This window comes from Thalia democratica, chromosome 8 (assembly GCF_965202585.1).
Source record: "Thalia democratica chromosome 8, ktThaDemo2.hap1.1, whole genome shotgun sequence".
Taxonomy (NCBI): domain Eukaryota; kingdom Metazoa; phylum Chordata; class Thaliacea; order Salpida; family Salpidae; genus Thalia; species Thalia democratica.
The window spans coordinates 50,212,417-50,232,397 of record NC_139172.1 but is presented as its reverse complement, the minus strand read 5'-3'; the positions used below and the strand labels follow the sequence as shown (position 1 = coordinate 50,232,397).

Below are 19,981 nucleotides of genomic sequence, written 5' to 3'. Positions count from 1 at the left end.
CTGTAATTGAATATCAAATTTTAATTAACAATTAAACTTAAACTCAGAAAGAAACAATTTATTGAGAATAGCTATCGATATCTATTATATAAAGATAAGTGTGCATATATTTTACTTTCTAAATACTAGTTAAAATATATTATTTAAGAACTTGATAACAGCAACTTCGTCGAATTTTCACAAGTCGAATGTTTAGTGTTGTCAACGCAAGCTATACAAAATTATGCAAATTTTTTCAACATGAAATTGTATGATTCTATGCACATGCCTGTGGACCAAATTTTTTCCAAATAAAAGAGGATTAACTGTATAAATACATTGAAACATCACTTTTAAATGACTTTAACCAACAAATAGCTTGTTTTTCACCATGTTTAAGTGAAAGAATTGTGAAAAACAAGCAAAACCTAAGAAAATTAGTGAAAATTCATTTTTTTGCACTTTTAAGTGAAAATGAACTATAAAATGCTTAATAAAACAATTTTTGAACATTTAAATGAACTAAAAATACACAATTATTGCTCATGTTGGCCATGGCCTGCTTTCTAGCATGTTTTTGGGTTGGGTTGAAAAATTGAAAATATCACGCTGACGTGCTAATTTGACCATTTTTTAAACTGGCCCATCAAACCAGGCTGATTCTTAATAAAACTCTTTTAAACTGTTATTGTGTAAATTTTCATCAAGCGTCTTTTTAGTCAACCTTTCATTTTATAATTTCACAGTTTTTACAACTTCTTTGATTTTTCATTTTCTGTCCGCATATCATCAAATTTCGGCTTTGGTTTCTCAGTTTCAGGCTGTTCACTGTAAGCCAGGGTTCCGCGCGATTTGCCGCTGTGCTCGTCTCTAACGTGCTCTCCGTCCTTCACGTAGAATGTTGAATACCCGAAATCAATCAGATAGATCGTGTTTTGATCGAATAATCCAGTCATGAGGTTCTCAGATTTGATGTCGTTGTGAACGATGCCACAGCTGTGGACGTGATTCAGTATTTTCAACACTTGCAAGGCTACCTTCACCGTGGTCTTCAACGAAAACTTGTCCTTTCTCGTCTCTTTTCTTTTATCAAACAGGTCCTTTCCGAGTTTTTCGACAACAAAACTCTGTCTTTCTTCATGAACGAATCTAGGACCGATCTTTGGAATGCCGCGAACGTTTCCCTTTTGGAGAATTTTCAAGAACTCGTACTCCTGCAAAATGTATTTGTCTTTGCTTTCAGCTGATGAAGTCTTGACAACGACAAGTTTGTTTTTATAAGTGGCATTGTACACACAGCCGCATCCTCCTTCTTGTAACAACTCTTTCACTACTAAATCTTCTTTGTCAAACAAAATTGGTTTTTCCAATTCTTTTTCTGAATCTTCTTTCAACGTTTTGCTGGTTTCTTCGTCGGAGTTTCGTGGTACTAAGTGTTTTTCATCGTTTTGTTTCATAGATTTATTATAGATTATTATCTTTAAAAAATTAAAAAACTTAAAATTATTTAGTGAATTATATTGCTGTAATTGAATATCAAATTTTAATTAACAATTAATTTTAAACTCAGAAAGAAACATTTTATTGAGAAAAGCTATCGCTATCTATTATATAAAGATAAGTGTGCATATATTTTACTTTCTAAATACTAGTTAAAATATATTATTTAAGAACTTGATAACAGCAACTTCGTCGAATTTTCACAAGTCGAATGTTTAGTGTTGTCAACGCAAGCTATACAAAATTATGCAAATTTTTTCAACATAAAATTGTATGATTCTATGCACATGCCTGTGGACCAAATTTTTTCCAAATAAAAGAGGATTAACTGTATGAATGCATTGAAACATCACTTTTAAATGACTTTAATCAACAAATAGCTTGTTTTTCAACATGTTTAAGTGAAAGAATTGTGAAAAACAAGCAAAAACTAAGAAAATTAGTGAAAATTCATTTTTTTGCACTTTTAAGTGGAAAATGAACTATAAAATGCTTAATAAAACAATTTTTGAACATTTAAATGAACTAAAAATACACAATTACTGCTCATGTTGGCCATGGCCTGCTTTCTAGCATGTTTTTGGGTTGGGTTGAAAAATTGAAAATATCATGCTGACGTGCTAATTTGACCATTTTTTAAACTGGCCCATCAAACCAGGCTGATTCTTAATAAAACTCTTTTAAACTGTTATTGTGTAAATTTTCATCAAGCGTCTTTTTAGTCAACCTTTCATTTTATAATTTCACAGTTTTTACAACTTCTTTGATTTTTCATTTTCTGTCCGCATATCATCAAATTTCGGCTTTGGTTTCTCAGTTTCAGGCTGTTCACTGTAAGCCAGGGTTCCGCGCGATTTGCCGCTGTGCTCGTCTCTAACGTGCTCTCCGTCCTTCACGTAGAATGTTGAATACCCGAAATCAATCAGATAGATCGTGTTTTGATCGAATAATCCAGTCATGAGGTTCTCAGATTTGATGTCGTTGTGAACGATGCCACAGCTGTGGACGTGATTCAGTATTTTCAACACTTGCAAGGCTACCTTCACCGTGGTCTTCAACGAAAACTTGTCCTTTCTCGTCTCTTTTCTTTTATCAAACAGGTCCTTTCCGAGTTTTTCGACAACAAAACTCTGTCTTTCTTCATGAACGAATCTAGGACCGATCTTTGGAATGCCGCGAACGTTTCCCTTTTGGAGAATTTTCAAGAACTCGTACTCCTGCAAAATGTATTTGTCTTTGCTTTCAGCTGATGAAGTCTTGACAACGACAAGTTTGTTTTTATAAGTGGCATTGTACACACAGCCGCATCCTCCTTCTTGTAACAACTCTTTCACTACTAAATCTTCTTTGTCAAACAAAATTGGTTTTTCCAATTCTTTTTCTGAATCTTCTTTCAACGTTTTGCTGGTTTCTTCGTCGGAGTTTCGTGGTACTAAGTGTTTTTCATCGTTTTGTTTCATAGATTTATTATAGATTATTATCTTTAAAAAATTAAAAAACTTAAAATTATTTAGTGAATTATATTGCTGTAATTGAATATCAAATTTTAATTAACAATTAATTTTAAACTCAGAAAGAAACATTTTATTGAGAAAAGCTATCGCTATCTATTATATAAAGATAAGTGTGCATATATTTTACTTTCTAAATACTAGTTAAAATATATTATTTAAGAACTTGATAACAGCAACTTCGTCGAATTTTCACAAGTCGAATGTTTAGTGTTGTCAACGCAAGCTATACAAAATTATGCAAATTTTTTCAACATAAAATTGTATGATTCTATGCACATGCCTGTGGACCAAATTTTTTCCAAATAAAAGAGGATTAACTGTATGAATGCATTGAAACATCACTTTTAAATGACTTTAATCAACAAATAGCTTGTTTTTCAACATGTTTAAGTGAAAGAATTGTGAAAAACAAGCAAAAACTAAGAAAATTAGTGAAAATTCATTTTTTTGCACTTTTAAGTGGAAAATGAACTATAAAATGCTTAATAAAACAATTTTTGAACATTTAAATGAACTAAAAATACACAATTACTGCTCATGTTGGCCATGGCCTGCTTTCTAGCATGTTTTTGGGTTTGGTTGAAAAATTGAAAATATCACGCTGACGTGCTAATTTGACCATTTTTTAAACTGGCCCATCAAACCAGGCTGATTCTTAATAAAACTCTTTTAAACTGTTATTGTGTAAATTTTCATCAAGCGTCTTTTTAGTCAACCTTTCATTTTATAATTTCACAGTTTTTACAACTTCTTTGATTTTTCATTTTCTGTCCGCATATCATCAAATTTCGGCTCTGATTTCTCAGTTTCAGGCTGTTCACTGACTTGAAGCCAGGGTTCCGCGCGATTTACCGCTGTGCTCGTCTCTAACGTGCTCTCCGTCTTTCACGTAGAATGTTGAATGCCCGAAATCAATCAGGTGGATCGTGTTTTGATCGAATAATCCTGTCATGAGGTTCTCAGATTTGATGTCGTTGTGAACGATGCCACAGCTGTGGACGTGATTCAGTATTTTCAACACTTGCAAGGCTACCTTCACCGTGGTATTCAACGAAAACTTGTCCTTTCTCGTCTCTCCTCTTTTATCAAACAGGTCCTTTCCGAGTTTTTAGACAACGAAACTCTGCCTTTCTTCATGAACAAATCTAGGACCGATCTTTGGAATGCCGCGAACGTTTTCCTTTTGGAGAATTTTTAGGAACTCGTACTCCTGCAAAATGTATTTGTCTTTGCTTTCAGCTGATGAAGTCTTGACCACGACATGTTTGTTTTTATAAGTGGCGTTGTACACACAGCCGCATCCTCCTTCTTGTAACAACTCTTTCACTACTAAATCTTCTCTGTCAAACAAAATTGGTTTTTCCAATTCTTTTTCTGAATCTTCTTTCGACGTTTTGTTGGTTTCTTCGTCGGAGTTTCGCGGTACAAAGTGTTTTTCTTCGTTTCGTTTCATAGCTTTATTATAGATTATTATCTTTAAAAAATTAAAAAACTTAAAATAATTTAGTGAATTATATTGCTGTAATTGAATATCAAATTTTAATTAACAATTAAACTTAAACTCAGAAAGAAACAATTTATTGAGAATAGCTATCGATATCTATTATATAAAGATAAGTGTGCATATATTTTACTTTCTAAATACTAGTTAAAATATATTATTTAAGAACTTGATAACAGCAACTTCGTCGAATTTTCACAAGTCGAATGTTTAGTGTTGTCAACGCAAGCTATACAAAATTATGCAAATTTTTTCAACATGAAATTGTATGATTCTATGCACATGCCTGTGGACCAAATTTTTTCCAAATAAAAGAGGATTAACTGTATAAATACATTGAAACATCACTTTTAAATGACTTTAACCAACAAATAGCTTGTTTTTCACCATGTTTAAGTGAAAGAATTGTGAAAAACAAGCAAAACCTAAGAAAATTAGTGAAAATTCATTTTTTTGCACTTTTAAGTGAAAATGAACTATAAAATGCTTAATAAAACAATTTTTGAACATTTAAATGAACTAAAAATACACAATTATTGCTCATGTTGGCCATGGCCTGCTTTCTAGCATGTTTTTGGGTTGGGTTGAAAAATTGAAAATATCACGCTGACGTGCTAATTTGACCATTTTTTAAACTGGCCCATCAAACAAGGCTGATTCTTAATAAAACTCTTTTAAACTGTTATTGTGTAAATTTTCATCAAGCATCTTTTTAGTCAACCTTTCATTTTATAATTTCACAGTTTTTACAACTTCCTTGATTTTTCATTTTCTGTCCGCATATCATCAAATTTCGGCTCTGATTTCTCAGTTTCAGGCTGTTCACTGACTTGAAGCCAGGGTTCCGCGCGATTTACCGCTGTGCTCGTCTCTAACGTGCTCTCCGTCTTTCACGTAGAATGTTGAATGCCCGAAATCAATCAGGTGGATCGTGTTTTGATCGAATAATCCTGTCATGAGGTTCTCAGATTTGATGTCGTTGTGAACGATGCCACAGCTGTGGACGTGATTCAGTATTTTCAACACTTGCAAGGCTACCTTCACCGTGGTATTCAACGAAAACTTGTCCTTTCTCGTCTCTCCTCTTTTATCAAACAGGTCCTTTCCGAGTTTTTAGACAACGAAACTCTGCCTTTCTTCATGAACAAATCTAGGACCGATCTTTGGAATGCCGCGAACGTTTTCCTTTTGGAGAATTTTTAGGAACTCGTACTCCTGCAAAATGTATTTGTCTTTGCTTTCAGCTGATGAAGTCTTGACCACGACATGTTTGTTTTTATAAGTGGCGTTGTACACACAGCCGCATCCTCCTTCTTGTAACAACTCTTTCACTACTAAATCTTCTCTGTCAAACAAAATTGGTTTTTCCAATTCTTTTTCTGAATCTTCTTTCGACGTTTTGTTGGTTTCTTCGTCGGAGTTTCGCGGTACAAAGTGTTTTTCTTCGTTTCGTTTCATAGCTTTATTATAGATTATTATCTTTAAAAAATTAAAAAACTTAAAATAATTTAGTGAATTATATTGCTGTAATTGAATATCAAATTTTAATTAACAATTAAACTTAAACTCAGAAAGAAACAATTTATTGAGAATAGCTATCGATATCTATTATATAAAGATAAGTGTGCATATATTTTACTTTCTAAATACTAGTTAAAATATATTATTTAAGAACTTGATAACAGCAACTTCGTCGAATTTTCACAAGTCGAATGTTTAGTGTTGTCAACGCAAGCTATACAAAATTATGCAAATTTTTTCAACATGAAATTGTATGATTCTATGCACATGCCTGTGGACCAAATTTTTTCCAAATAAAAGAGGATTAACTGTATAAATACATTGAAACATCACTTTTAAATGACTTTAACCAACAAATAGCTTGTTTTTCACCATGTTTAAGTGAAAGAATTGTGAAAAACAAGCAAAACCTAAGAAAATTAGTGAAAATTCATTTTTTTGCACTTTTAAGTGAAAATGAACTATAAAATGCTTAATAAAACAATTTTTGAACATTTAAATGAACTAAAAATACACAATTATTGCTCATGTTGGCCATGGCCTGCTTTCTAGCATGTTTTTGGGTTGGGTTGAAAAATTGAAAATATCACGCTGACGTGCTAATTTGACCATTTTTTAAACTGGCCCATCAAACAAGGCTGATTCTTAATAAAACTCTTTTAAACTGTTATTGTGTAAATTTTCATCAAGCATCTTTTTAGTCAACCTTTCATTTTATAATTTCACAGTTTTTACAACTTCCTTGATTTTTCATTTTCTGTCCGCATATCATCAAATTTCGGCTCTGATTTCTCAGTTTCAGGCTGTTCACTGACTTGAAGCCAGGGTTCCGCGCGATTTACCGCTGTGCTCGTCTCTAACGTGCTCTCCGTCTTTCACGTAGAATGTTGAATGCCCGAAATCAATCAGGTGGATCGTGTTTTGATCGAATAATCCTGTCATGAGGTTCTCAGATTTGATGTCGTTGTGAACGATGCCACAGCTGTGGACGTGATTCAGTATTTTCAACACTTGCAAGGCTACCTTCACCGTGGTATTCAACGAAAACTTGTCCTTTCTCGTCTCTCCTCTTTTATCAAACAGGTCCTTTCCGAGTTTTTAGACAACGAAACTCTGCCTTTCTTCATGAACAAATCTAGGACCGATCTTTGGAATGCCGCGAACGTTTTCCTTTTGGAGAATTTTTAGGAACTCGTACTCCTGCAAAATGTATTTGTCTTTGCTTTCAGCTGATGAAGTCTTGACCACGACATGTTTGTTTTTATAAGTGGCGTTGTACACACAGCCGCATCCTCCTTCTTGTAACAACTCTTTCACTACTAAATCTTCTCTGTCAAACAAAATTGGTTTTTCCAATTCTTTTTCTGAATCTTCTTTCGACGTTTTGTTGGTTTCTTCGTCGGAGTTTCGCGGTACAAAGTGTTTTTCTTCGTTTCGTTTCATAGCTTTATTATAGATTATTATCTTTAAAAAATTAAAAAACTTAAAATAATTTAGTGAATTATATTGCTGTAATTGAATATCAAATTTTAATTAACAATTAAACTTAAACTCAGAAAGAAACAATTTATTGAGAATAGCTATCGATATCTATTATATAAAGATAAGTGTGCATATATTTTACTTTCTAAATACTAGTTAAAATATATTATTTAAGAACTTGATAACAGCAACTTCGTCGAATTTTCACAAGTCGAATGTTTAGTGTTGTCAACGCAAGCTATACAAAATTATGCAAATTTTTTCAACATGAAATTGTATGATTCTATGCACATGCCTGTGGACCAAATTTTTTCCAAATAAAAGAGGATTAACTGTATAAATACATTGAAACATCACTTTTAAATGACTTTAACCAACAAATAGCTTGTTTTTCACCATGTTTAAGTGAAAGAATTGTGAAAAACAAGCAAAACCTAAGAAAATTAGTGAAAATTCATTTTTTTGCACTTTTAAGTGAAAATGAACTATAAAATGCTTAATAAAACAATTTTTGAACATTTAAATGAACTAAAAATACACAATTATTGCTCATGTTGGCCATGGCCTGCTTTCTAGCATGTTTTTGGGTTGGGTTGAAAAATTGAAAATATCACGCTGACGTGCTAATTTGACCATTTTTTAAACTGGCCCATCAAACAAGGCTGATTCTTAATAAAACTCTTTTAAACTGTTATTGTGTAAATTTTCATCAAGCATCTTTTTAGTCAACCTTTCATTTTATAATTTCACAGTTTTTACAACTTCCTTGATTTTTCATTTTCTGTCCGCATATCATCAAATTTCGGCTCTGATTTCTCAGTTTCAGGCTGTTCACTGACTTGAAGCCAGGGTTCCGCGCGATTTACCGCTGTGCTCGTCTCTAACGTGCTCTCCGTCTTTCACGTAGAATGTTGAATGCCCGAAATCAATCAGGTGGATCGTGTTTTGATCGAATAATCCTGTCATGAGGTTCTCAGATTTGATGTCGTTGTGAACGATGCCACAGCTGTGGACGTGATTCAGTATTTTCAACACTTGCAAGGCTACCTTCACCGTGGTATTCAACGAAAACTTGTCCTTTCTCGTCTCTCCTCTTTTATCAAACAGGTCCTTTCCGAGTTTTTAGACAACGAAACTCTGCCTTTCTTCATGAACAAATCTAGGACCGATCTTTGGAATGCCGCGAACGTTTTCCTTTTGGAGAATTTTTAGGAACTCGTACTCCTGCAAAATGTATTTGTCTTTGCTTTCAGCTGATGAAGTCTTGACCACGACATGTTTGTTTTTATAAGTGGCGTTGTACACACAGCCGCATCCTCCTTCTTGTAACAACTCTTTCACTACTAAATCTTCTCTGTCAAACAAAATTGGTTTTTCCAATTCTTTTTCTGAATCTTCTTTCGACGTTTTGTTGGTTTCTTCGTCGGAGTTTCGCGGTACAAAGTGTTTTTCTTCGTTTCGTTTCATAGCTTTATTATAGATTATTATCTTTAAAAAATTAAAAAACTTAAAATAATTTAGTGAATTATATTGCTGTAATTGAATATCAAATTTTAATTAACAATTAAACTTAAACTCAGAAAGAAACAATTTATTGAGAATAGCTATCGATATCTATTATATAAAGATAAGTGTGCATATATTTTACTTTCTAAATACTAGTTAAAATATATTATTTAAGAACTTGATAACAGCAACTTCGTCGAATTTTCACAAGTCGAATGTTTAGTGTTGTCAACGCAAGCTATACAAAATTATGCAAATTTTTTCAACATGAAATTGTATGATTCTATGCACATGCCTGTGGACCAAATTTTTTCCAAATAAAAGAGGATTAACTGTATAAATACATTGAAACATCACTTTTAAATGACTTTAACCAACAAATAGCTTGTTTTTCACCATGTTTAAGTGAAAGAATTGTGAAAAACAAGCAAAACCTAAGAAAATTAGTGAAAATTCATTTTTTTGCACTTTTAAGTGAAAATGAACTATAAAATGCTTAATAAAACAATTTTTGAACATTTAAATGAACTAAAAATACACAATTATTGCTCATGTTGGCCATGGCCTGCTTTCTAGCATGTTTTTGGGTTGGGTTGAAAAATTGAAAATATCACGCTGACGTGCTAATTTGACCATTTTTTAAACTGGCCCATCAAACAAGGCTGATTCTTAATAAAACTCTTTTAAACTGTTATTGTGTAAATTTTCATCAAGCATCTTTTTAGTCAACCTTTCATTTTATAATTTCACAGTTTTTACAACTTCCTTGATTTTTCATTTTCTGTCCGCATATCATCAAATTTCGGCTCTGATTTCTCAGTTTCAGGCTGTTCACTGACTTGAAGCCAGGGTTCCGCGCGATTTACCGCTGTGCTCGTCTCTAACGTGCTCTCCGTCTTTCACGTAGAATGTTGAATGCCCGAAATCAATCAGGTGGATCGTGTTTTGATCGAATAATCCTGTCATGAGGTTCTCAGATTTGATGTCGTTGTGAACGATGCCACAGCTGTGGACGTGATTCAGTATTTTCAACACTTGCAAGGCTACCTTCACCGTGGTATTCAACGAAAACTTGTCCTTTCTCGTCTCTCCTCTTTTATCAAACAGGTCCTTTCCGAGTTTTTAGACAACGAAACTCTGCCTTTCTTCATGAACAAATCTAGGACCGATCTTTGGAATGCCGCGAACGTTTTCCTTTTGGAGAATTTTTAGGAACTCGTACTCCTGCAAAATGTATTTGTCTTTGCTTTCAGCTGATGAAGTCTTGACCACGACATGTTTGTTTTTATAAGTGGCGTTGTACACACAGCCGCATCCTCCTTCTTGTAACAACTCTTTCACTACTAAATCTTCTCTGTCAAACAAAATTGGTTTTTCCAATTCTTTTTCTGAATCTTCTTTCGACGTTTTGTTGGTTTCTTCGTCGGAGTTTCGCGGTACAAAGTGTTTTTCTTCGTTTCGTTTCATAGCTTTATTATAGATTATTATCTTTAAAAAATTAAAAAACTTAAAATAATTTAGTGAATTATATTGCTGTAATTGAATATCAAATTTTAATTAACAATTAAACTTAAACTCAGAAAGAAACAATTTATTGAGAATAGCTATCGATATCTATTATATAAAGATAAGTGTGCATATATTTTACTTTCTAAATACTAGTTAAAATATATTATTTAAGAACTTGATAACAGCAACTTCGTCGAATTTTCACAAGTCGAATGTTTAGTGTTGTCAACGCAAGCTATACAAAATTATGCAAATTTTTTCAACATGAAATTGTATGATTCTATGCACATGCCTGTGGACCAAATTTTTTCCAAATAAAAGAGGATTAACTGTATAAATACATTGAAACATCACTTTTAAATGACTTTAACCAACAAATAGCTTGTTTTTCACCATGTTTAAGTGAAAGAATTGTGAAAAACAAGCAAAACCTAAGAAAATTAGTGAAAATTCATTTTTTTGCACTTTTAAGTGAAAATGCACTATAAAATGCTTAATAAAACAATTTTTGAACATTTAAATGAACTAAAAATACACAATTATTGCTCATGTTGGCCATGGCCTGCTTTCTAGCATGTTTTTGGGTTGGGTTGAAAAATTGAAAATATCACGCTGACGTGCTAATTTGACCATTTTTTAAACTGGCCCATCAAACAAGGCTGATTCTTAATAAAACTCTTTTAAACTGTTGTTGTGTAAATTTTCATCAAGCATCTTTTTAGTCAACCTTTCATTTTATAATTTCACAGTTTTTACAACTTCCTTGATTTTTCATTTTCTGTCCGCATATCATCAAATTTCGGCTCTGATTTCTCAGTTTCAGGCTGTTCACTGACCTGTAAGCCAGGGTTCCGCGCAATTTCCCGCTGCGCTCGTCTCTAACGTGCTCTCCGTCTTTCGCGTAGAATGTTGAATGCCCGAAGTCAATCAGGTAGATCGTGTTTTGATCGAACAATCCTGTCATGAGGTTCTCGGATTTGATGTCGTTGTGAACGATGCCACAGCTGTGGACGTGATTCAGTATTTTCAACACTTGCAAGGCTACCTTCACCGTGGTCTTCAACGAAAACTTTTCCTTTCTCGTCTCTTCTCTTTTATCAAACAGGTCCTTTCCGAGTTTTTCCAAAACAAAACTCTGCCTTTCCTCATGAACAAATCTCGGACCGATCTTTGGAATGCCGCGAACGTTTTCCTGTTGGAGAATTTTCAGGAACTCGTACTCCTGCAAAATGTATTTGTCTTTGCTTTCAGCTGATGAAGTCTTGACAACGACATTTTTGTTTTTATAAGTGGCGTTGCACACGCAGCCGCACCCTCATTCTTGTAACAACTCTTTCACTACTAAATCTTTTCTGTCAAACAAAATTGGTTTTCCAATTCTTTTTCTGAATCTTCTTCCGACGTTTTGCTGGTTTCATCGTCGGAGTTTCGTGGTGCTAAGTGTTTTTCATCGTTTTGTTTCATAGATTTATTATAGATTATTATCTTTAAAAAACTAAAAAACTTAAAATTATTTAGTGAATTATATTGCTGTAATTGAATATCAAATTTTAATTAACAATTAATTTTAAACTCAGAAAGAAACATTTTATTGAGAAAAGCTATCGCTATCTATTATATAAAGATAAGTGTGCATATATTTTACTTTCTAAATACTAGTTAAAATATATTATTTAAGAACTTGATAACAGCAACTTCGTCGAATTTTCACAAGTCGAATGTTTAGTGTTGTCAACGCAAGCTATACAAAATTATGCAAATTTTTTCAACATAAAATTGTATGATTCTATGCACATGCCTGTGGACCAAATTTTTTCCAAATAAAAGAGGATTAACTGTATAAATACATTGAAACATCACTTTTAAATGACTTTAACCAACAAATAGCTTGTTTTTCAACATGTTTAAGTGAAAGAATTGTGAAAAACAAGCAAAAACTAAGAAAATTAGTGAAAATTCTTTTTTTTTGCACTTTTAAGTGGAAAATGCACTATAAAATGCTTAATAAAACAATTTTTGAACATTTAAATGAACTAAAAATACACAATTACTGCTCATGTTGGCCATGGCCTGCTTTCTAGCATGTTTTTAGGTTGGGTTGAAAAATTGAAAATATCACGCTGACGTGCTAATTTGACCATTTTTTAAACTGGCCCATCAAACCAGGCTGATTCTTAATAAAACTCTTTTAAACTGTTGTTGTGTAAATTTTCATCAAGCATCTTTTTAGTCAACCTTTCATTTTATAATTTCACAGTTTTTACAACTTCTTTGATTTTTCATTTTCTGTCCGCATATCATCAAATTTCGGCTCTGATTTCTCAGTTTCAGGCTGTTCACTGACCTGTAAGTAGTGATGTACCGGACCCACAATTTCGGGTCCGACCGGACCCGGATCCGGACTTTTTTTTAAAACTAGAATCCGGCCGGAACCGGATCCGGACTTTTTTTCCAAATTAAAATCCGGCCGGAACCGGACCCGGACTTTTTTTTCAAATTAGAGTCCGGCCGGAACCGGATCCGGACTTTTTTTTCTAATTAGAATCCGGCCGGATCCGGATATCAGACAAAAATGGCAATATCTGGCCGGACCCGGATAGTGAGTCCGGTACATCACTAGAAAAAACTAGCCTGAGTCAGAATGTGGTTTTTAAAAACTGAAAAAAAAGAACTTTAATCTAATAATAAGTAGAACAGCTAGCCACAAGGTTAACAAATTTAGGTGTTATTTACAATTAAATATCTAAAATCAAGTTCTTGAACAAAATACACTAGAAAATTACAAAATATTGAAAACTGGATCAGCTCAAACTCATTCAAAATCTAAAAGAAAACTAGCTTGAGTTTTTATAAAAAAACTAAACTAGCCTGAGGCAGTCCAAGATTTTCTAAAATTCCCAAAAGTTTTTAAACTAGCAGGGTTGCCACTGTTTAAGTCAATAAAACTAGCTAGATTGAGTTTAAACAAGCCTGAGTCAGAATGAGGTTTTTAAAAACTGAAAAATTACTTTAATCTAATAATCAGTAGAACAGCTAGCAAAGGTTGACAATTTGGTAGTAAAGTTGTGGACTGATTGTGGTACACTTAACTTATTAGTACTACCCATCATAATTAAATCCTACCTTATTTAATTAATATCTAACAAGTACTAAATTCTAACTGAGACTACTTTCTATAATCAGACACGACAGTTTTGAGTGATGAATCTTTTATATAAAACACAACAAAAAATACTAGCATATACAAAATTATTAATTACTTTGGTAACACTTTAAAAACTGGAAGCTATTTAAATCTATATCAAAAGACTTAAAACAAAAAACTAAAAATTAAATAAAACTTTTGGTAAACAAGAAACTGTAAAATTTTTAATAAACTATTAAACTATAAACCTGGCTTAAATATTTAAACAATTAAACACCTGTTGAAATATTCACTTTTAAGACAAAACACTACTTACAATAAGCATTCACAAAAATGTTCAAGATATTTTGTTGCTTCAAGCTACACACCAAACTAACTAACTGCTTACATATAAACTGCCTGTCATGTTCTGATGTTTTGGTGCATCAGTATTTAGTTTGAAACATTTCGTCATATGATTCTCATTGGCTTGTACATTCAACCGTATTAACTCTAAATATTCCTTGAGCTCAACTTTAAACAATAAATAATGCAAGTATTCATTCCAAAGTTTTCAATTTTACAACATATGTAAAGAGTTGCATTTCTGAAATGTTTATTCATAGTTTAAATGTAAACAAATGTAAATTAGTCACGTGTACAAAATGAGCCAATCACGGTAGGTGTTTAATTTTAACTAACGAAAATTACTCTTATTAATTTTCACAGGGTTTGTTTTTGAAAAAATACTTTTCAGTATGCTCTTTTTTACTAACTAGATCCGGGTCCGGCCGGATCTCTGTTAGGATCCGGCCGGACCCGGACCCGGACTTTTTTTTTCAAATTAGAATCCGGCCGGAACCGGACCCGGACTTTTTTTTCAAATTAGAATCCGGCCGGAACCGGATCCGGACTTTTTTTTCAAACAAGAGTCCGGCCGGATCCGGATATCAGACAAAAATGGCAATATCCGGCCGGACCCGGACCCGGATAGTGAGTCCGGTACATCACTACCTGTAAGCCAGGGTTCCGCGCAATTTCCCGCTGCGCTCGTCTCTAACGTGCTCTCCGTCTTTCGCGTAGAATGTTGAATACCCGAAGTCAATCAGGTAGATCGTGTTTTGATCGAACAATCCTGTCATGAGGTTCTCGGATTTGATGTCGTTGTGAACGATGCCACAGCTGTGGACGTGATTCAGTATTTTCAACACTTGCAAGGCTACCTTCACCGTGGTCTTCAACGAAAACTTTTCCTTTCTCGTCTCTTCTCTTTTATCAAACAGGTCCTTTCCGAGTTTTTCCAAAACAAAACTCTGCCTTTCCTCATGAACAAATCTCGGACCGATCTTTGGAATGCCGCGAACGTTTTCCTGTTGGAGAATTTTCAGGAACTCGTACTCCTGCAAAATGTATTTGTCTTTGCTTTCAGCTGATGAAGTCTTGACAACGACATTTTTGTTTTTATAAGTGGCGTTGCACACGCAGCCGCACCCTCATTCTTGTAACAACTCTTTCACTACTAAATCTTTTCTGTCAAACAAAATTGGTTTTCCAATTCTTTTTCTGAATCTTCTTCCGACGTTTTGCTGGTTTCATCGTCGGAGTTTCGTGGTGCTAAGTGTTTTTCATCGTTTTGTTTCATAGATTTATTATAGATTATTATCTTTAAAAAACTAAAAAACTTAAAATTATTTAGTGAATTATATTGCTGTAATTGAATATCAAATTTTAATTAACAATTAATTTTAAACTCAGAAAGAAACATTTTATTGAGAAAAGCTATCGCTATCTATTATATAAAGATAAGTGTGCATATATTTTACTTTCTAAATACTAGTTAAAATATATTATTTAAGAACTTGATAACAGCAACTTCGTCGAATTTTCACAAGTCGAATGTTTAGTGTTGTCAACGCAAGCTATACAAAATTATGCAAATTTTTTCAACATGAAATTGTATGATTCTATGCACATGCCTGTGGACCAAATTTTTTCCAAATAAAAGAGGATTAACTGTATAAATACATTGAAACATCACTTTTAAATGACTTTAACCAACAAATAGCTTGTTTTTCACCATGTTTAAGTGAAAGAATTGTGAAAAACAAGCAAAACCTAAGAAAATTAGTGAAAATTCATTTTTTTGCACTTTTAAGTGAAAATGAACTATAAAATGCTTAATAAAACAATTTTTGAACATTTAAATGAACTAAAAATACACAATTATTGCTCATGTTGGCCATGGCCTGCTTTCTAGCATGTTTTTGGGTTTGGTTGAAAAATTGAAAATATCATGCTGACGTGCTAATTTGACCATTTTTTAAACTGGCCCATCAAACCAGGCTGATTCTTAATAAAACTCTTTTAAACTGTTGTTGTGTAAATTTTCATCAAGCATCTTTTTAGTCAACCTTTCATTTTATAATTTCACAGTTTTTACAACTTCTTTGATTTTTCATTTTCTGTCCGCATATCATCAAATTTCGGCTCTGATTTCTCAGTTTCAGGCTGTTCACTGACCTGTAAGTAGTGATGTACCGGACCCACAATTTCGGGTCCGACCGGACCCGGATCCGGACTTTTTTTTAAAACTAGAATCCGGCCGGAACCGGATCCGGACTTTTTTTCCAAATTAAAATCCGGCCGGAACCGGACCCGGACTTTTTTTTCAAATTAGAGTCCGGCCGGAACCGGATCCGGACTTTTTTTTCTAATTAGAATCCGGCCGGATCCGGATATCAGACAAAAATGGCAATATCTGGCCGGACCCGGATAGTGAGTCCGGTACATCACTAGAAAAAACTAGCCTGAGTCAGAATGTGGTTTTTAAAAACTGAAAAAAAAGAACTTTAATCTAATAATAAGTAGAACAGCTAGCCACAAGGTTAACAAATTTAGGTGTTATTTACAATTAAATATCTAAAATCAAGTTCTTGAACAAAATACACTAGAAAATTACAAAATATTGAAAACTGGATCAGCTCAAACTCATTCAAAATCTAAAAGAAAACTAGCTTGAGTTTTTATAAAAAAACTAAACTAGCCTGAGGCAGTCCAAGATTTTCTAAAATTCCCAAAAGTTTTTAAACTAGCAGGGTTGCCACTGTTTAAGTCAATAAAACTAGCTAGATTGAGTTTAAACAAGCCTGAGTCAGAATGAGGTTTTTAAAAACTGAAAAATTACTTTAATCTAATAATCAGTAGAACAGCTAGCAAAGGTTGACAATTTGGTAGTAAAGTTGTGGACTGATTGTGGTACACTTAACTTATTAGTACTACCCATCATAATTAAATCCTACCTTATTTAATTAATATCTAACAAGTACTAAATTCTAACTGAGACTACTTTCTATAATCAGACACGACAGTTTTGAGTGATGAATCTTTTATATAAAACACAACAAAAAATACTAGCATATACAAAATTATTAATTACTTTGGTAACACTTTAAAAACTGGAAGCTATTTAAATCTATATCAAAAGACTTAAAACAAAAAACTAAAAATTAAATAAAACTTTTGGTAAACAAGAAACTGTAAAATTTTTAATAAACTATTAAACTATAAACCTGGCTTAAATATTTAAACAATTAAACACCTGTTGAAATATTCACTTTTAAGACAAAACACTACTTACAATAAGCATTCACAAAAATGTTCAAGATATTTTGTTGCTTCAAGCTACACACCAAACTAACTAACTGCTTACATATAAACTGCCTGTCATGTTCTGATGTTTTGGTGCATCAGTATTTAGTTTGAAACATTTCGTCATATGATTCTCATTGGCTTGTACATTCAACCGTATTAACTCTAAATATTCCTTGAGCTCAACTTTAAACAATAAATAATGCAAGTATTCATTCCAAAGTTTTCAATTTTACAACATATGTAAAGAGTTGCATTTCTGAAATGTTTATTCATAGTTTAAATGTAAACAAATGTAAATTAGTCACGTGTACAAAATGAGCCAATCACGGTAGGTGTTTAATTTTAACTAACGAAAATTACTCTTATTAATTTTCACAGGGTTTGTTTTTGAAAAAATACTTTTCAGTATGCTCTTTTTTACTAACTAGATCCGGGTCCGGCCGGATCTCTGTTAGGATCCGGCCGGACCCGGACCCGGACTTTTTTTTTCAAATTAGAATCCGGCCGGAACCGGACCCGGACTTTTTTTTCAAATTAGAATCCGGCCGGAACCGGATCCGGACTTTTTTTTCAAACAAGAGTCCGGCCGGATCCGGATATCAGACAAAAATGGCAATATCCGGCCGGACCCGGACCCGGATAGTGAGTCCGGTACATCACTACCTGTAAGCCAGGGTTCCGCGCAATTTCCCGCTGCGCTCGTCTCTAACGTGCTCTCCGTCTTTCGCGTAGAATGTTGAATACCCGAAGTCAATCAGGTAGATCGTGTTTTGATCGAACAATCCTGTCATGAGGTTCTCGGATTTGATGTCGTTGTGAACGATGCCACAGCTGTGGACGTGATTCAGTATTTTCAACACTTGCAAGGCTACCTTCACCGTGGTCTTCAACGAAAACTTTTCCTTTCTCGTCTCTTCTCTTTTATCAAACAGGTCCTTTCCGAGTTTTTCCAAAACAAAACTCTGCCTTTCCTCATGAACAAATCTCGGACCGATCTTTGGAATGCCGCGAACGTTTTCCTGTTGGAGAATTTTCAGGAACTCGTACTCCTGCAAAATGTATTTGTCTTTGCTTTCAGCTGATGAAGTCTTGACAACGACATTTTTGTTTTTATAAGTGGCGTTGCACACGCAGCCGCACCCTCATTCTTGTAACAACTCTTTCACTACTAAATCTTTTCTGTCAAACAAAATTGGTTTTCCAATTCTTTTTCTGAATCTTCTTCCGACGTTTTGCTGGTTTCATCGTCGGAGTTTCGTGGTGCTAAGTGTTTTTCATCGTTTTGTTTCATAGATTTATTATAGATTATTATCTTTAAAAAACTAAAAAACTTAAAATTATTTAGTGAATTATATTGCTGTAATTGAATATCAAATTTTAATTAACAATTAATTTTAAACTCAGAAAGAAACATTTTATTGAGAAAAGCTATCGCTATCTATTATATAAAGATAAGTGTGCATATATTTTACTTTCTAAATACTAGTTAAAATATATTATTTAAGAACTTGATAACAGCAACTTCGTCGAATTTTCACAAGTCGAATGTTTAGTGTTGTCAACGCAAGCTATACAAAATTATGCAAATTTTTTCAACATGAAATTGTATGATTCTATGCACATGCCTGTGGACCAAATTTTTTCCAAATAAAAGAGGATTAACTGTATAAATACATTGAAACATCACTTTTAAATGACTTTAACCAACAAATAGCTTGTTTTTCACCATGTTTAAGTGAAAGAATTGTGAAAAACAAGCAAAACCTAAGAAAATTAGTGAAAATTCATTTTTTTGCACTTTTAAGTGAAAATGAACTATAAAATGCTTAATAAAACAATTTTTGAACATTTAAATGAACTAAAAATACACAATTATTGCTCATGTTGGCCATGGCCTGCTTTCTAGCATGTTTTTGGGTTTGGTTGAAAAATTGAAAATATCATGCTGACGTGCTAATTTGACCATTTTTTAAACTGGCCCATCAAACCAGGCTGATTCTTAATAAAACTCTTTTAAACTGTTGTTGTGTAAATTTTCATCAAGCATCTTTTTAGTCAACCTTTCATTTTATAATTTCACAGTTTTTACAACTTCCTTAATTTTTCATTTTCTGTCCGCATATCATCAAATTTCAGTTTAAAATATAGAAGTTTAGTAATTCATTAGCTTTTCCAATAAATCCGACTATCGTTTTCGTTTTTGTTCAGTAATTTTTCAAACAATCCGCAGTACATATCGTAATCCGGCTTCTGATCAAACGTTAAACTTCTGACTTCTTTGAGGAAAAGTGCAAACTCTTTTGGCATTCCTTTGCAAATTTCCTCTGCGGGCTTCTCTTTGCATTCTATCAACAGCTTCTCTTTTTCCTCCTTGCTTATTTTGTTATTCCTTTCAACTGCATCCCAAGGCAATTTACCAGTCAACAGTTCCACGAGGTTGTAGGCCAAAGACTCGAGATCGTCCTTTCGACTTTGGTTTCTCAGTTTCAGGCTGTTCACTGACCTGAAAGCCAGGGTTCCGCGCGATTTACCGCTGTGCTCGTCTCTAACGTGCTCTCCGTCTTTCACGTAGAATGTTGAATAACCGAAATCAATCAGGTAGATCGTGTTTTGATCGAATAATCCTGTCATGAGGTTCTCAGATTTGATGTCGTTGTGAACGATGCCACAGCTGTGGACGTGATTCAGTATTTT

General features: G+C 33.4%; 7 protein-coding genes across 7 annotated transcripts; all 7 read right to left on the bottom strand.

The window, feature by feature from the left end:
* Positions 1-728: 728 nt before the first annotated feature.
* LOC145843301 (casein kinase I gamma-like) lies at positions 729-1,436 on the bottom strand. Its single transcript, XM_082950765.1, has one exon. It carries the CDS (start codon positions 1,434-1,436, stop codon positions 729-731), a length of 708 nt encoding a protein of 235 aa, XP_082806891.1.
* A 3,880-nt stretch (positions 1,437-5,316) lies between these two features.
* Positions 5,317-5,952, bottom strand: LOC145843300 (casein kinase I gamma-like). The gene is made up of 2 exons (XM_082950764.1): positions 5,674-5,952; positions 5,317-5,595 (listed from the first exon to the last, which is right to left on the bottom strand). Exons 1-2 carry the CDS (start codon positions 5,950-5,952, stop codon positions 5,317-5,319), a joined length of 558 nt encoding a protein of 185 aa, XP_082806890.1.
* Positions 5,953-6,822: 870 nt separating this feature from the next.
* Positions 6,823-7,458, bottom strand: LOC145843299 (casein kinase I gamma-like). The gene is made up of 2 exons (XM_082950763.1): positions 7,180-7,458; positions 6,823-7,101 (listed from the first exon to the last, which is right to left on the bottom strand). Exons 1-2 carry the CDS (start codon positions 7,456-7,458, stop codon positions 6,823-6,825), a joined length of 558 nt encoding a protein of 185 aa, XP_082806889.1.
* An 870-nt stretch (positions 7,459-8,328) lies between these two features.
* On the bottom strand, positions 8,329-8,964 carry LOC145843298 (casein kinase I gamma-like). Its single transcript, XM_082950762.1, has 2 exons — positions 8,686-8,964; positions 8,329-8,607 (listed from the first exon to the last, which is right to left on the bottom strand). Exons 1-2 carry the CDS (start codon positions 8,962-8,964, stop codon positions 8,329-8,331), a joined length of 558 nt encoding a protein of 185 aa, XP_082806888.1.
* An 870-nt stretch (positions 8,965-9,834) lies between these two features.
* On the bottom strand, positions 9,835-10,470 carry LOC145843297 (casein kinase I gamma-like). The gene is made up of 2 exons (XM_082950760.1): positions 10,192-10,470; positions 9,835-10,113 (listed from the first exon to the last, which is right to left on the bottom strand). Exons 1-2 carry the CDS (start codon positions 10,468-10,470, stop codon positions 9,835-9,837), a joined length of 558 nt encoding a protein of 185 aa, XP_082806886.1.
* Positions 10,471-11,242: 772 nt separating this feature from the next.
* On the bottom strand, positions 11,243-11,976 carry LOC145843296 (casein kinase I gamma-like). The gene is made up of 2 exons (XM_082950759.1): positions 11,874-11,976; positions 11,243-11,826 (listed from the first exon to the last, which is right to left on the bottom strand). The coding sequence occupies exons 1-2, from the start codon at positions 11,974-11,976 to the stop codon at positions 11,243-11,245; spliced, it is 687 nt and encodes a 228-aa protein (XP_082806885.1).
* A 2,670-nt stretch (positions 11,977-14,646) lies between these two features.
* On the bottom strand, positions 14,647-15,278 carry LOC145843295 (casein kinase I gamma-like). Its single transcript, XM_082950758.1, has 2 exons — positions 15,176-15,278; positions 14,647-15,128 (listed from the first exon to the last, which is right to left on the bottom strand). Exons 1-2 carry the CDS (start codon positions 15,276-15,278, stop codon positions 14,647-14,649), a joined length of 585 nt encoding a protein of 194 aa, XP_082806884.1.
* Positions 15,279-19,981: the final 4,703 nt, after the last annotated feature.